Below are 16,853 nucleotides of genomic sequence, written 5' to 3'. Positions count from 1 at the left end.
CAATGGCAGTAGCTCAGTGGCAGTGGCTCAATGGCAGTAGCTCAGTGGCAGTGGTTCAATGGCAGTAGCTCAGTGGCAGTGGCTCAATGGCAGTAGCTCAGTGCCAGTGGCTCAATGGCAGTAGCTCAGTGGCAGTGGTTTAATGATAGTAGCTCAGTGGCAGTGGCTCAATGGCAGTAGCTCAGTGGCAGTGGTTCAGTGGCAGTAGCTCAATGGCAGTGGCTCAATGGCAGTAGCTCAGTGGCAGTGGTTCAATGGCAGTAGCTCAGTGGCAGTGGTTCAATGGCAGTAGCTCAGTGGCAGTGGTTCAATGGCAGTAGCTCAGTGGCAGTGGCTCAATGGCAGTAGCTCAGTGGCAGTGGCTCAATGGCAGTAGCTCAGTGGCAGTGGTTCAATGACAGTAGCTCAGTGGCAGTGGCTCAATGGCAGTAGCTCAGTGGCAGTGGCTCAATGGCAGTAGCTCAGTGGCAGTGGCTCAATAGCAGTAGCTCAGTGGCAGTGGCTCAATAGCAGTAGCTCAGTGGCAGTAGCTCAGTGGCTCAATGGCAGTAGCTCAGTGGCAGTGGCGGCCTCTTGGAAACAACAGGGCGGGGCAAATGCTCGGCCCAAATGCTCTATTATTTCTTTAATAAACAGAAATGTAAAAGTTGTAGGTATTATACTAGTACAAGTACTCTAAGGTTACGAATGTCCTCCCACTTGTGAAGGGGGCGGGGCATTCAGGGTTTCATGTTTTAAGAGTAAATTGGGGCACCAGCCGTATATTCAGCATTAAACAACTCTTATCAATATCTAAATGAATTAATCAAAATTTAATTTGCGCGTTGAGCTGAAGGTTTGTGAGAACGTAACCGTGACATTGACCCCTTTTCTGGAAATGAATGAACACTTTACCAAATGTGGTTTAGGAAGATTAGATGAAGATAATGACCAAATAACTAAAGTGATATATGAATATGGAATATGCAAATGAGGCGATAACGGATGGAACGCGAGGTCAGCGTCTTGGGCAGAGACAAAGTGTTGATTCACAGGTAAAACTATTGTCCCTTAAAACACATTTGTTTTCTACCTCTTTATCCCATTTGGGGTCGCAGGTGACTGGAGCCTATGTGACTTTGGGCCTTAGGCGGGGTGCACCCTGGACAGTCACAACTCGTCACAGGGCCAAGACATACAGATAATCATTCACTCGGGTCAATTTAGTCACCAATTTTACCTAACACATACATGTCTTTGCACGGTGGGAGGAGCCGGAGAGAACCCACGGTAACACGGGGAGAACATGCAGACTCCACCTAGAGAGATCATGTAATGTTGGTCTGGTTCGGGAATCGAACCCATGATCTCCTTCTTGGGAGGCAAGAGCGCTAACCGCCTTTGCCACCGTGCACCCTTAAAACAGTGCACCCTTAAGCACCCAGGGCACGCAAGACAAAACTCATGGTATTTTCACAGTATCACTTAGTATCAAACAAAGTGGTTAAAAGTAGAGTATCTGAAGTATTAGTGAGAAGAAAGAGGACATTCAGATTGATAAAACACTTTATTATTAATCTACACATTTACATTTATCTCCCATTTTAGAAAAACTAGCGCAATAGAAGAGAGGATTTTCCGTGTTTGTGGAATGATTTTGACGTTTCGAGACAGAAAAGTAACTGAATTGAATATTGAAAATGTAACACAACGAGCAGCTCAAACCCACAAAGACATTTATTCAAAGGCAGATAAAAACATTCAAATCAAAGTATTTTCGGTATAAAACGAAGCTGCTGATTTCTTTTTCGCTGGTGTTGAGGGTTGTCCAGAGTAGTCCAGGTCTAGTCTTGGGTCTCCAATCCAGTTATAATCTGGTTCTGGTCCGGTTCTAGTCCGGGATCAGAAGGACAGGTTGATGAGTGGAGCGTCGTTCTTCTCTTTGTCGACTGGACTCCACTTGATCAGAGGAGAGCTCAGGTCGATGAGCTGAAAAGGACCAGGGAAATATTAAGGGGGAAAGAATTATGAATAAATAAAATTACACTTAAAAATTAATAAAATCATAAAAAAAACATTAACTAAAAAAAAATTACTCTTTTTAAAAATGTTTATAATGCACATTTGAAAGCAGAACTGGCGAACTTTGGCGCTAGAGCTCCCCCTGCAGCTAGGTTGATAGTATTTTTTTTATTGAAACGAGGCGGTGTAATCACAAACAAAAACATTTAACATCGCCAAATATTTCTCAGATCGGTGTCGGCGCAGGCTGGTTTATCACCTTCAGACAGCAGGGGGCGACGAGCTCCGAGAACAACTGGAACGCAGCATTGTTTGAAGGCATTTTGAGCACGCGAGCTAAAAGCGTGTACAAAAAAGCTGTAACGCGTTAGCTCCTCGTCATAACTGTGCCACTGTTGCCATAGTTACAGCTGAGTATTTGTCATAACTGGAGTATTCGTGCCACTCTGTTCTACCTCGGAGGCGGAGGGGCCGGTTCTGTTCCGGATCAGGTCCGGGGTGTGGCGCAAGTCGATGAGCAGCTTCTCCTGAGGACGAAGCACCGGAGCCGGGAGGTCCAGAAGAAGAACCTGGAACCACCAAAACACAGGACTCATGTGACAGAGGGTGACAAGAGCCCGCCCGACAGAGGGTGACAAGAGCCCGACAGAGGGTGACAAGAGCCCGACAGAGGGTGACAAGAGCCCGCCCGACAGAGGGTGACAAGAGCCCGCCCGACAGAGGGTGACAAGAGCCCGCCCGACAGAGGGTGACAAGAGCCCGCCCGACAGAGGGTGACAAGAGCCCGCCCGACAGAGGGTGACAAGAGCCCGCCCGACAGAGGGTGACAAGAGCCCGACAGAGGGTGACAAGAGCCCGACAGAGGGTGACAAGAGCCCGACAGAGGGTGACAAGAGCCCGACAGAGGGTGACAAGAGCCCGACAGAGGGTGACAGAGCGTAACACCGCTACAGCAGAAAGTACTCACCTCTTTACTGACCGCCTCTGCTTTCAGCTCGCTTTCGGCCGCTTCTTTCCTCGTTTGCGACTGGCCCGGGCAAAGCGTGTCAGGTGCGGCGCTGCCCTCCGATCGGTCGGGCTCGGCGATGGTGGGCGGGGGCTGCGCGGGCTCCTCCTCCTCCAGGTTAAAGGGCTGGATCAGGGGGACCTCTGCACACTCCGGGCTCTCAGTGGGAGTTAAACTAAAGAAAGAACATTTAGGTTTGTTTGGTCAGTGTCTGGAGAGTTGAATCAGCAAGAAAACATAAAACAGCAAAACAAAAGTAGTAAGAGCGCCCCCTACAGCTCAGACGACTCATTGAATTAAAATACAGTTAAGATAAATATATTTCGAATTTTGCACAGAAAAAAATATATGAAAATGTTATCACAGAAAAGCACATTTTTTTAGGTATAAAATTTCACTTCCCGTTTGTAATTGATGGCGTCACAGTAGGAAATTACCCAGCAACCACTGGGCCAAAACTCCTCTCAGGTCTTTTTTTTTTGACAAATAAAAATATATGCGAGCGACTTTATTTTGTTGAATTCATGTTTAGGTCAAAAAAGTTGTTACTGCATACACTTTGACAGAAACGCCTTGGTGTGAGGTCACGTCCTGTCATTTTTTGGGAGTATGTTTTTGCAGGCCTCCCGCCTCACGAGCCACATCTGGTTTAAGTCCCAGTCGACGTCTTAAAAACAAACTTGTGTCCGGCCGAGCTCGACAGATGAGTTATACCTCATCTGTCGTGACCTTGTACCTACGGGGGCCTCTTTACACAAGATATATACTTGAAACTCATTATGAACGCCCATGTTGTACTGGTTTACAGAGAAGTACATCAGGATTGCACCGCACACGCCACTATTACCATTTTCTACAGATATTTCAACATTTTCTCCGCAAGTACCTGCTCGATTGGTGTAAAACTATCATTTATATGTACAACAGGTAATGAATACACCAAACAAATACTCTAAATAAAGTCAACATTAGAAAATTGTAAAAACCTCGCCTACAATACCATTTACGCATCAGGCCGGGTTTATGAAGGCTACACCAAGCCTCTGTGCCACGCCCGCACTTCCCCTCTAGATTTGAAATGGTTTTCCTGGAACAAGACAATCAACTTCGCCTCGAGTGGCTCCACAAGCGATCTCGTGTTGAATGTCTAATGGACTCTTCATCGTGTATATTCTCATCATCATCATCACCATATTACTCAATAACGCATCGTCGTTAGGGGCGGAGCATGAGGACAGAAGTGAATATCTTAATAATCATCGTGACAATTTTAGAAGCAAAATTAAGTGTTTTTTGTTAAATTTACAGCCCATTTTTTAAAACTTTATTTTTTGGCATCTGGACGTTTTTGTCACATTTAACACATTAACTTAACCTTTAAAGTTCTCAATAATCGTGAATAATTGTTAAAGCGTGACGTTTTCTCTCACAACAATCCCAACTCACACCGGATATCGGGACGTCCTTAGTTGCTACGGGACACTGTAGCAACAGTTTTTATTTATTTATATATATATATATATATATATATATATATATATATATATATATATATATATATATATATATATATATATATATATATATATATATATATATATATATATATATATATATATATATATATATATATATATATATATATATATATATATATATATATATATATATACACATTCTCTGCTCATAATATTGTCACACGCAAACTGATTCCTACATCGTTTCTGCTGGACTGACGTCGTAGAACACCAGCGCCGGTCAAAATGTGGGAGCCAATCACGCGACAGAACAAGCTCATAGCGACGCATACATTTTCATCCATTTGGTTACGTTAAATCCGACGCGTTACAGACGGTTTAACACTTCGCTCTGAGGGAGAAACGTCTGGCTCAACAGGGCGCGGCCGTGCGTTACCTGTCGGGGGCGCGGCCGTGCGTTACCTGTCGGGGGCGCGGCCGTGCGTTACCTGTCGGGGGCGCGGCCGTGAGTTACCTGCCGGGGGCGCGGCCGTGAGTTACCTGTCGGGGGCGCGGCCGTGAGTTACCTGTCGGGGGCGCTGCCGTGCGTTACCTGGCGGGGCGCGGCCGTGCGTTACATGGCGGGGGCGCGGCCGTGCGTTACCTGGCGGGGGCGCGGCCGTGCGTTACCTGGCGGGGGCGCGGCCGTGCGTTACATGGCGGGGGCGCGGTCGTGCGTTAAATGGCGGGGGCGCGGCCGTGCGTTACCTGGCGGGGGCGCGGTCGTGCGTTACCTGGCGGGGGCGCGGTGGTGCGTTACCTGTCGGGGGCGCGGCCGTGAGTTACCTGTCGGGGGCGCGGCCGTGAGTTACCTGTCGGGGGCGCGGCCGTGCGTTACCTGGCGGGGCGCGGCCGTGCGTTACATGGCGGGGGCACGGCCGTGCGTTACATGGCGGGGGCGCGGCCGTGCGTTACCTGGCGGGGGCGCGGCCGTGCGTTACATGGCCGCGGTCGTGCGTTACCTGGCAGGGGCGCGGTCGTGCGTCGGCGGCACGTCGACTGGGCGGACTGGGCTCCTCGTGGGCGTGGCCTGGGGGAGTCTCGAAATTCTGGACCTAGAAGAGATTGTGTTAAAAAAAAAAAATTAGGAGTTATATAAGTAGATGGAACTAGTTTGTGCATTTAAAAAAAGATGAACTATTATTTTAGAAGTCGACAGGACAACGGGTATTTCTGTTGTACATCGAGACTTTTACCTGCTTTAATCAGATAAAACGTTGACAGAAGGCTCAAAATATTTTCATTATCATTATAGTCGACTTCATTAGTTGATTAATCGCTTCATTCCCTTTATTTGATCATTGTAATTGATCTGGACTATAACGACAGCAAAACTCTTACAAAACACCTTTTTTAAAAACAAAAATGCCAGCGTTACACAATGCAAAATATAACAAGCAATTTGTTATTTTTATCAATAAGTACATTTTCTCAATCTAGAAGCCTTCAGACGCCAAAATTCAACCTTTATTCAGCTGCAGAGCTTTTAAATCATCATCAATAATCAATCATGTAGATAAATACACTATGCTGGCGAGTGGGCGTGGTAAATGTGGCGAGTGACAAACCTGACGGGCGTGGGCAGAGCCGAAGGGCGATGGGGCTTGAGCTGTAGTGAGCTGCCGCCGCCACCGGAGGGCGTGAGGGCGAGGAGAGCAGGCTTCTGATGGAGACTGGGAAGAAGACGTTTACAGGGTTTGAAACATTTGACCGAGCGAACTGCTGAACCGAGCGAAGTACAAAAGCGAGCGTTACCAGTCGACGCTCTTCATGGAAAGCAGTCTCTTCGGTTTTAAAATCTTCGAAGGCGAACCTGGGAAACGACGAAGCAGAATCAGAGAATGTCCACATTTCGGAGTTAAAAAACGCAAAACTAACAGCTGAACTAGTCCGAGAATCGCTCTTGAGCTGCAGAGGATGAATATTGAAATCGCAGTTTGATTTGGTGCAAAGTCTGCCGTCGTTAAGGTGATAAAATGACCTCGGCAAATCACGAAATAGAAAACGAGTAAATCTGGAATTTGACTTCAAAAAACACGATCTGAAATAGAGATCTGGATTAGTTTAACGTGATTAAATACTGGTACAACAGGTCCAATACTAAAACGAATAATAATTGTTTTTATTTTTTAAAAAGAGAAAACATTTATTGACGAGGCTAGGCAAAATAATATGTCTGTTTGCCGTAACCCGACCGACCTGCTATGAAACTAGCCGACTGAAAAAAAAAAAAAAAAAAAAGGTGAAAAAACGTCAAAATCTTTTATTTTTCAATTATTTCGCCGACTCACCGACCGGTCTTTTCTAAACCGCTGTGTTGATATTTTTATCACGCTGGTAAACTTGTCTTTCATCCCACAGGACTGATAACGCACTGCATGCGCGGCTTCATTTTCAGTCCTCCATATGTGTCTATAATGAAACAGAGCGCGCGTAGGTTTCATCATATTACTTTTGACAAGTTGGTTTGCCCTTTTCGGCACCACTGACATGTCCATAGTAATGTCACCCTCTGTCAGGGTGTGAAATTTGACTTACGCAAATGCATTCTAGGATTGAAACACCCCCAGCAGCGTCATCACAACAAACATGGCGGCGTCCGTGTCCCCCGCATGTTCCCCGCGCTCGCCTTCGCTACCAAAATAAAGGATAGCGGCGTACAAAAGGTTGATTGAAATAACTGAAAATCGTGAGATTTAGTCTCTCGATCGGATTGATAGAGACGTTTTCTGTCATTGACTGTTGAAGCCTGACCCCCGGACTGTTGAAGCCTGACCCCCGGACTGTTGAAGCCTGACCCCCGGACTGTTGAAGCCTGACCCCCGGACTGTTGAAGCCTGACCCCCGGACTGTTGAAGCCTGACCCCCGGACTGTTGAAGCCTGACCCCCGGACTGTTGAAGCCTGACCCCCGGACTGTTGAAGCCTGACCCCCGGACTGTTGAAGCCTGACCCCCGGACTGTTGAAGCCTGACCCCTGGACTGTTGACTGGTGAAGCCTGACCCCTGGACTGTTGACTGGTGAAGCCTGACCCCTGGACTGTTGAAGCCTGACCCCTGGACTGTTGAAGCCTGACCCCTGGACTGTTGAAGCCTGACCCCTGGACTGTTGAAGCCTGACCCCTGGACTGTTGAAGCCTGACCCCTGGACTGTTGAAGCCTGACCCCTGGACTGTTGAAGCCTGACCCCCGGACTGTTGAAGCCTGACCCCCGGACTGTTGAAGCCTGACCCCTGGACTGTTGAAGCCTGACCCCTGGTGGTCACTCCGACTCAAAAAAATGACAAAATTTTGATCTTTTTTTTTGCCTTCAAAGTAAAAAAAATAAGAATTTGCCTACCGACCAACCCACTTAAAAAATGTTGACTCGGGTTACAGCAAACAAGTTATTTGGGGTAGCCCTATGATATATTTTTTAATTATTTTATTTGGTCTTATCCTTTTTGTAAAATATTTTCTGGCTTCATTTGTCCGGATCGCTGTAGTGTGAAATTCGAGATTGACCGATGAGTTCACAATCCGGGGAAACAGAGCAACCAACTTTAGTTCACATATCACATTTTAGTGTTACAATTATTGTAAGAAAAACATCACGATTTAACGATTATTCACGATTATCGAGATAAAATAAAGTTCTTTACATATCTTCTTGAACGAGATTGAACTAAATAGTCTTTACGTTTTTGCTTCTAAAATTATCACAGTTCTTATTTTTTTGGTCCTTATGATTATATTGTGACCTGAATCATCACGATTATCGATTCACTGAATAATCATGACGGCTCTAGATCACACACACACACCGGCACAGAAACGGTCAAAACACACTTTATATTTTATGTATTACACTCAAATCCTCACTAGATGGCAGTATTTGGTAGCTTTGTGACGTTATTGAGGCCTCATTGGTTCCAGAGGCTTCCGTTTTGCTAAGCTACAAACAAAAGATCGCCCTCTGCTGGAGAATGAACATGTGACATATCAGCTCAATAACAGCAGACCAATAAATCTGTCTCTAGTGTGAAATGGGGGCGAGAGAGGGTAGAAACACTCTACACTTTGTCCCGCACCTTGCACGGGTCCGTTGGGCGTCGGCAGCACCAGGGCGGGTGCTTTGGGCTTGCTCGTCGGGCCGCTCTGGAGCCGGGTCACGGCGGCGACTGGCCCGGTCCGGCCCGAGCCCCTCCTGCCCGGGGTCTGGGCCGACGTGGTGGACTCGGGTCGCCTCAGGGGCGTCGGGTTGGAGGGCTTTCGGGTCTGGGCGCTCAGGGACCTGCGCCCGGCTGCGGGGGGGAAGGGCCGGTCCGGCTGCGGCTGGACGACCACGGAGCGGCGGCCCGGGTTGCGGCTCGGTTTGGGGACGTGAGACGAGTTCAGAGACGAGTTCAGTTTAACTAAAGAAGAAAGACGAGACTCGGATGAGGTTAAACTCCCAATAACAGCGTTTAGTTGTTTTCAGTGGACATTCTCTGACCGCTCTTACCTTTGATTGCAACTAGAGCTGGGTTGAAATAATTGATTTTCAGATTTTTAATCGATTCGCATATTAATGACCAATTATTGATTCGTACGTCCAAAGATCGATTTTTTTTTTTTTTTAATTTAAAAATTCTTTTCTATATTTCCCCCAGTGAGATTTTTCAGGACTTCTGGATTCTCTTTCTTGAAGGTAGATTGACCCTTAACCTTTTCATCAGTCTTACATCAGTAACTACCAATACTTGTAAGATTTGCTGTTTAATATTGATATAATACTAGTTTTAATATGTTGCTTCTCTACACAGTCATGAAGTGAAGGAAACGGTTCAAATACATTTTTCATTTTTAATAACATTAACCCCCGAATCGAAATCGGATCGAATCGGAAATCAGATTGAAATTGGAGCGAATCGGATGGAATCTGAGAAATCGGAAAAAAAATCGATTTTGAAACGTAAAAATCCGAATCGAATCGATTCTTGAAATTTGAATCGAAACCCAGCTCTAATTGCAACATGTTTACCCTATTTTTCGGACTATAAGTCGCACCTTTTTTCATAGTTTTGGCCAGAGTACAACTTATACTTACATTTATACTTGTATACTTATACTCCGGAGCGACTTATATGTGATATTATTTGTTGTTTTCACACTTGCAACTGCTTTTCATACTCCAGTGTGACTTAAGTTTTTTTCTTCTCCATTATGCATTTTTTGGCTGGTGCGACTTATACTCCAGAAAATACTGTATGTGTTTGTTTATATGTTTATATCTAACAAAACTTACTTTATAATGTCCCTGATACAGTTGGAAACAGAAAAACAATGCCAACACTAAGAGTTACTGTGGAAAAAGTACTGAAGATGACAAGTAAAGGTAGTTGTCCACAGCTAATAATAATAATAATAATAAATATAGCCGCAAGCGGCAATGATCGGCCCTCGCCACGCCGCCGCCACACCGCCGCCACGCCGCAAGAGGAGGGGGCGCTAACGCGCCCCAATTGTCCTTTTATCACGCCTACTGCTGAATCTGTGACGCTGTCACATGTTCTCCCCTTTGTTTTACCATCAAAAAGCAATTTTATTTTGAATTCTTGGCAAAATGTGCGGCTTTGCCGCACAGACACCGTGACTCTTTGAATGAAAATGTGGATAACTTTTGATGGTCCTGAAGATGAGTCTCACCAAATTTCAGGTTAATAGGGCTGACGCCCTGGGAGGAGTTTGTGAAAGTCTAAAGTGTAAACATGTTCTGGCCCCATTGGAATAACATGGGAGGTTTCGGTCATCGTTACGGCAACGCCATAACAATTATGACATGGGTCTCATTGACTTTTTTGATGGGGATGCTAAAATTGAGTTGTGTGTCAAATTTCATATAATTTCGCAAAACTAAACATTTAACCTCCATATAAAATCTGTAGGGGGCGCTGTGGCGCCAAATGAATTTATTTCACTTCAAGTAGGTTTAGGGCAAAGAGTTTAACAACTGATTCTAATTTGACGCAATTCGGACTTTATCTGCGCAAACGGCAGAAATTTTAAATATGGGAGATTTCTGAAATTTTAGTTACAGTTTGCGGCTTCGCCGCACAGAGACCGTGAGAGGTATCAATGTAATTTGGATAACTTTTGATGTCCCACTCCTCAGTAGCATTTTCACCAAATTTCAGCTTTTTAGGGCCAACGCCCTGGGAGGAGTTCGTAAAAGTACGACGTTTGGAAAAACTCCGAAGTCATGTTTAGCCATTTTTGAAGCAATATGGCCGACATTTGGTTCGGGGGACGGCGTTGCCGTAATAATATTTTTTACTTCTCTTGTCACCATCTACCTCTGCGCCAAATTTCATGATTCTACGATCAGATTTTTTTTGGGTCATTTCCCATCTCTCAATGCATTTTTGGTACATTTGGTGGCGCTGACGCGCCAATTTTTTTTATTTTAGAAAAGGGAAATAGCCAGAATGTAGAGAGGCACGATTTTTAGAGGTGTGCAAATTTTTGTGACTTTTCGTCAATGTTCACTGGGTGAAAAATAGGGGGGTTGGTCCCGAGAAGAAGAAGAAAGAAAGAAAGAAAGAAAGAAAGAATAATATTCCGATGCGAAAACAATGTTTCCCATTTTTCAAATATCATAAACTATACATTTTCGGAAAGCGCTCGCGCTTTCCTACCTCATGGTGTGGGTCCCTGGTCACTGACGGGTACTTTCGATAATTTTGAGTGGGCTCCGCCCACTTTGTGTTTTTGGCCCTCTATACAGTAATAATGTTCAATTTTTGCATTACATGCTTATATGCACGGAACATGCAAGAGATGGGGAACGTATTCGTGAGCTACTTAGCGCAAATGAGTGCTTTATATGGGGATGACGACCGCTTCGCGGTCGTCATCCCAATGTAAAGTGCTCGTTTAGTGCGAACTTTTGCACGGGCTTCGCCCGTTTACAACGGTAATGTTCCATTTTCCTACAACTAATTAGTATGCACGGGGCGTGCATGAGTGGAGGAGTGCGTTAGTGAGTGTTTGGAAGTGGGCGAGCGCTTCGCGCTCGATTTCGTGCGCACTACGTGCGCACTTTCGCAGCCGTGCTTCGCACGGCCTTACGAGATTAATAGGCCTCTCGCCAGCTTGTGGCGCTCGGGCCTAATAATAACAACAACATCTGAGTTTACCATAAATCAAAGTAAAAGAAAGTCCTTTTTACACAAAACTCTATCAAAACTGTCTAAAGCCGTTTTAAGCCACACTCCACATATTCACTGCTCAATCAGAACACAAGTACATAAACGTGTGCTGTAATGAAGTACAATGACACGTAGGGCTGCAGCTATCCATTATTAGAGTAATCGCTTAAGATTTTTCCACATTCCCGGAGGTTAAAGGTCCTCCGGGAATGTCCTTTCACGCAACTAAACTCTGCTCGCACCCGTTCTCCTTCTGTCGAGCTTTAGCTGCTGCAGGTCCGAGCGGAACAGATTCACGCGTTTTTAATTAAAAATATGTACAAACATAGACTGGGGCGGGAAAAGTACAATTGCAAAGGAATCTGCTAAATGACAGTAACGCGGGTATTTGTACTGCGTTTACCTTTATTTGCCGGAGAGAGGGAGGTGCTGGAGTTGAAGCTGGACACGGAGGACGAGGACGAGGACGTGTTTCGGAGTCTGCTGCCGTCAGAGGGGGGCTTCACTCCAGAGTGGACCGCCTGGAGGACAAACACGTCAGGGGCTTGTTGCCAGGCAGCAGCAGCAGCAGCAGCAGATGATGATGATGTTTGTGGTGTCTGCGTTTGTACATTTTTACACCTTGTTCAATGTTTTTATTTCAGTTTATACCAATAGTTCTGGGGCTGAAACGATTATAGTTTAGTTTGTTTATTTGCCATTTGCAGTTAAAAAAAAACACATGACACTGTGAAAGCCATTAGACACAAAGACGTCAGCGCGCCCCCTGCAGGTCAAACGACTGGAACTAAAATACAGTGAAGATTCCGTTTTGCAGAATAAAAATGTTTTCACAGAATAGCACATTTTTTTAAGTTTATAATTTCACTTCCTGTTTGTAATTGATGACATCACAGTAGGAAATTACCCAGCAAACTTGAAGGCTTGATTATCACTTTATTATTAAAATATTGTTTACTTTAAAACTCAGTCTAAAACGTACTAGCGTATTTTCTGGACTATAAGTTGCACCTTTTTTCATACTTTTGGCCGGGGTGCGACTTATGAGCAACTTATGTGATATTATTTGTTATTTTCACACTTGCAACCGCATTTCATACTCCAGTGCAACTTATTTATGTTTTTTTTCTTCTCTATTATGCATTTATTGGCTGGTGTGACTTATAGTCCGGAAAATACGGTAAATTACATTACATTTTGGAATGGATAAACCATGTGTATCGTATATTCGAGATGGACAAAACTGTTCTATAAATGCTTTTTAACACTCTAAAAATCTTTTTAAAAAATAAATAAAAATAAGAAGTGAAACGGTGAATAGCAAACAACGATGTATAACGCACACGTCGAAAACCGCACAAACGTAAAATGATTTACAGATACCGTTCCGTGCGATTGATCAAACGTAGAGCGACATAAGCCGTTGTTGTGTTACTCGAAAAGAAGGGTTGGGCGCCGTACCTTGGTGGGCGGAGCCAGAGCGCGCTTGCCCAAACAGCTGGAGTTCATGGAAGAGTCGCTCACGTCAGACGCCACGCTCGCCGAGTCCGACAGCAGATCCTCGCACGAGCCGTTCCTGCTCGAGTTGGGGCTGCGCCGCCAGCTGGTCGACAGCTGCGTTACAAGAAAAGGCTTGAGTCCAGCGCGCTGCGACCGTCGATTACTTGTTTAGCGGATATTTTTTTATTCGAGATGTCAGACAATGATTTACAGTATTTGGCATTATAATTGACTAATGCCACCGTCGGTTATGAAAAGGTCTTTTTGTGTGTGTATTTTAGAGTCTAGAGACAATTACGATGATCACAACTTTAAAGGAGAACTAAACACCTTTGTGAGCCCCTGTGAAGGTTAAATATAACGTTTGTGCACAATTAAATATAGTGAGATCCAAAGCTATTTTGCCTAAAAGAAAGTGATTGTGTAAAATAGTAGCACAACGAAAAGGTGAATCTGGTCTGCAGCCGAAACATTGAAACAACAAACATCGCGGTGATAAAATAAAAAAATATATACTTCAGGGGTGTCCAAACTTTTTTCACCATGGGCTGCAACTTGAAACTTAAACAGGGCAGAGGGCTTGACAAAATCAAATTTGTTGAATGACAACGTGAATCATTCGTAATTTTGCATTTGACGTAGTTGCGATGAGCCTCCGCACCTTTAATTAGACCTAGAACATTAATATTAGGTTGGTATAACATCAATCTGCCTGATAAAGTACTACTTTTTGTTGTTTGGGCCGACATGGCAGGAAGCTGGAGGGCCAACAAAAATTGGTCTGAGGGCAACATTTGGCCCCAGGGCCCTAGTTTGGACATGCCTGATATACTTATACCGTATATTCCGGACTATAAGTCGCACCTTTTTTCAGTTTTGGCCAGAGTGAGACTTATGTGATAGTTTGTCGTTTTCACACTGACAACCAAAAGAGGGCGCTCTAGGCTCTAAGCGACGCAGAAGAAGAATCTGCACTTCTTCTTCCTCTGGAGTTTGTGGAGTTGTTTAGAAGTGACACAGAGGAAGAAGAATTCAATGGATTTAGTGATTTGGGGTAAAACTGATGCTTTGCTAAACTTGTTAGCATGTTCTTTATGCTATAGTTATCTGAAGAACTGTTCATATGTTACGTTAACATACCAGACACTTACCACAGTTCTGTTTGTGCCTCATGTAGCTGAAGGTGTTAGCGTTAGCATACGTCATGTAGCTGAAGGTGTTAGCGTTAGCATACGTCATGTAGCTGAAGGTGTTAGCGTTAGCATACGTCATGTAGCTGAAGGTGTTAGCGTTAGCATACGTCATGTAGCTGAAGGTGTTAGCGTTAGCATACGTACACCTATTCACCATGTTCTCTCATCTGTTATTATTTTAAACTGCATTTCAAGAGGAAATGTCGGTTCTTGGTCTTGGATTTGATCAAATACATTTCCCCCCCAAAATGCAACTTATATATGGCCCAAAATGCAACTTATTTTCTGGACTATTAGCGGCTGGTGCCACTTATAGTTCAGAAAATACGGGTGATTGAGATTTTAGTAATTGATGCATGTTTCATAGACAGATTCTTAACATTTGAGAGAAAAGTGAAATATAAACTAATGTATTTCCCATGTATTTCAGAGGAAACGGTTGTGGTCATCTGGACACCGTTTTTCTCTGTCTAAAAATTAAACACTCCTGGACGTATGAGTGACCACACCGACTTGACATAGTGATTTTTGCCAGCTGCGGCCTTTCAGTTTGTGATTTCGCCTGCGATCCCGGTCCCGTGGCACCACATTCTCCCCACACACACCCACACGACTGTAAACCGTAACCGCTGCCTTACTCTGCTGGGCGGCTGCAGTCTGGCCTTGTCCGCCCGGCTCCTGGCGTCGGGTCGCGGAGCCGTCGGCGCCACGGGCCGACTGGGCAGAACCACAGCGACGCCGCTCCCGGTTCGGCCTCTCTGTGGCGCTTTGGCCTGAGTCCTGGCCCCTGCGGTGGGACTGGCGACGCTCCTCGTGGCCATCGGCTGCGCGCGCTGCGTCGGCTGCGCTCTCCCGACCGGCCTGAGGCTTTGTTTATTATTCGTTCCTGCGCTCGTTTTGGGGCTACAAGCTTTCAGGATGCGGTTCTGGATGGCGGGAGGCAGCTGCTTCAAGGGGCTGTCGTGTACGCAAAAGGTCTGCCTCTTGATCGGGCTGAGAACGGTGGAAACGGGGCGGCAGAGCATGCTCAGTTTGGCCTCGGCGTCGCGCACGAACTCGTCCTTTTGCGCCGCGCCGCGGTTCGGGTCCGTGTTCTCGGACTGCGCGTGCTCTGAACTCTGCAGCTGCTCGGCCACTTTCTGGGCCTCTTCGCAGATGGCCTCCAGCTGTTCTCCCGACAGGGGGCTCCAGCTCGACTTGACGGGCCGGTCGTCGAGGCGGCGGGACGCGACGCCCGCCGAGACGCATCGCTCCCTGTGGCCGACGGGCCCGACGAACACCTCGTCCTCGAAGTCGTCGCCGGTGGAGCTGCGGCGCAAAGAGGGAGAGCGGTCGCAATAGAACGGAATAAGACTGAGGGGAGTGATTTACACGTTTGGACAAATATTGAATATACCGTATTTTATTATTTGTTATTTTCACACTTGCAACCGCATTTCATACTCCAGTGCAACTTATGCATGTTTTTTTCTTCTCTATTATCCTTTTTTTGGCTGGTGCGACTTATACTCCGACTAATATGGTAGTTATAGTTAGTAGATTTAGTAGGACTAGTTTACTTTCACCAATTATCTAAAACAACTGCGAAAACTATTATTTTAAGAGTCGACATTGAGACTTTTATAAAGTATTAACAAGTTGAGAAGTGGTGACTGAAGGCTTCCGGATAGAGAATATGTTTGAATAAAGAGTATTAACAAAACTCAGAAATAAGGACGTCACGATTATTCAGTTTATTGATAATCGTGTTACTATTCAAGTCACATTTCATTGTAAGAACCAAAAAGTAATAATCGTGACAGTTTCAGAGGCAAAATTATGTATTTTTTGTTCATTATACAGAACAAAATAGCTCTAAATGTAAAGAACTTTATTTTATCTGTCCATTTTCGACAAATGTAACTATATTTTGTCTTTTCGGAAAGTACATTTTTGTGATATTGATATGATACACAAACTTGAGGAACAGTCACATGTTAAAACAACGGGAATGAAATAAAACTAAAGATTTAACTGTTTGGCCACAGTCTCAATAATCGTGAACAATTGTGATTTGATTTTTTTCTCACAATAATTGCAACACAAAAGTGTGACATGACATACTTCATTCAGAAAGATTTTTGACCCTTCTTTTTGTTCAACAATGCCTTTATTATGGAAAGATATGTTGTCATTTATAGTGAGCAATTAAATTAATCGCTTGTCTAATTGTAAAGTTAGTGGATTTACACATTAGAACGCTGTTGTTTTGTGTCAGAGTGTTTCTTACCTGGCTGGCGAAAGTGACACGTCGAAATCAAACTTTTCGTCCGGTAAAAAGAATAAATCTGAACGGAAGGAAAAAAAAAAAAAAATTAAATTAGACGTGATAAAAGTCGAATCGATCGGTCACTGAACCGAACTCACCGCTGTTTGCTCCGCGATCCATCCTAATTCTGCCTCTTTTCTGATCCAATCCAGTGCGAACA

At 44.9% G+C, this 16,853-nt stretch overlaps 1 protein-coding gene across 1 annotated transcript; it reads right to left on the bottom strand.

Moving 5' to 3' along the window:
* Positions 1 to 1,582: 1,582 nt before the first annotated feature.
* On the bottom strand, positions 1,583 to 16,845 carry gtse1 (G-2 and S-phase expressed 1). Its single transcript, XM_072435107.1, has 12 exons — positions 16,792 to 16,845; positions 16,655 to 16,712; positions 15,024 to 15,693; positions 13,154 to 13,306; positions 12,096 to 12,213; positions 8,594 to 8,917; positions 6,280 to 6,337; positions 6,093 to 6,197; positions 5,487 to 5,579; positions 2,969 to 3,182; positions 2,457 to 2,570; positions 1,583 to 1,968 (listed from the first exon to the last, which is right to left on the bottom strand). Exons 1-12 carry the CDS (start codon positions 16,811 to 16,813, stop codon positions 1,882 to 1,884), a joined length of 2,016 nt encoding a protein of 671 aa, XP_072291208.1. The 5' UTR covers positions 16,814 to 16,845; the 3' UTR covers positions 1,583 to 1,881.
* Between the last annotated feature and the right edge of the window lie 8 nt (positions 16,846 to 16,853).

The sequence above is a fragment of the Eucyclogobius newberryi genome, unplaced genomic scaffold, assembly GCF_026437365.1.
Source record: "Eucyclogobius newberryi isolate DKJ021-1_F unplaced genomic scaffold, fEucNew1.0.hap1 SCAF_7, whole genome shotgun sequence".
In the NCBI taxonomy this organism is placed as follows: domain Eukaryota; kingdom Metazoa; phylum Chordata; class Actinopteri; order Gobiiformes; family Gobiidae; genus Eucyclogobius; species Eucyclogobius newberryi.
This window is presented reverse-complemented; position numbering and strand designations above follow the sequence as displayed.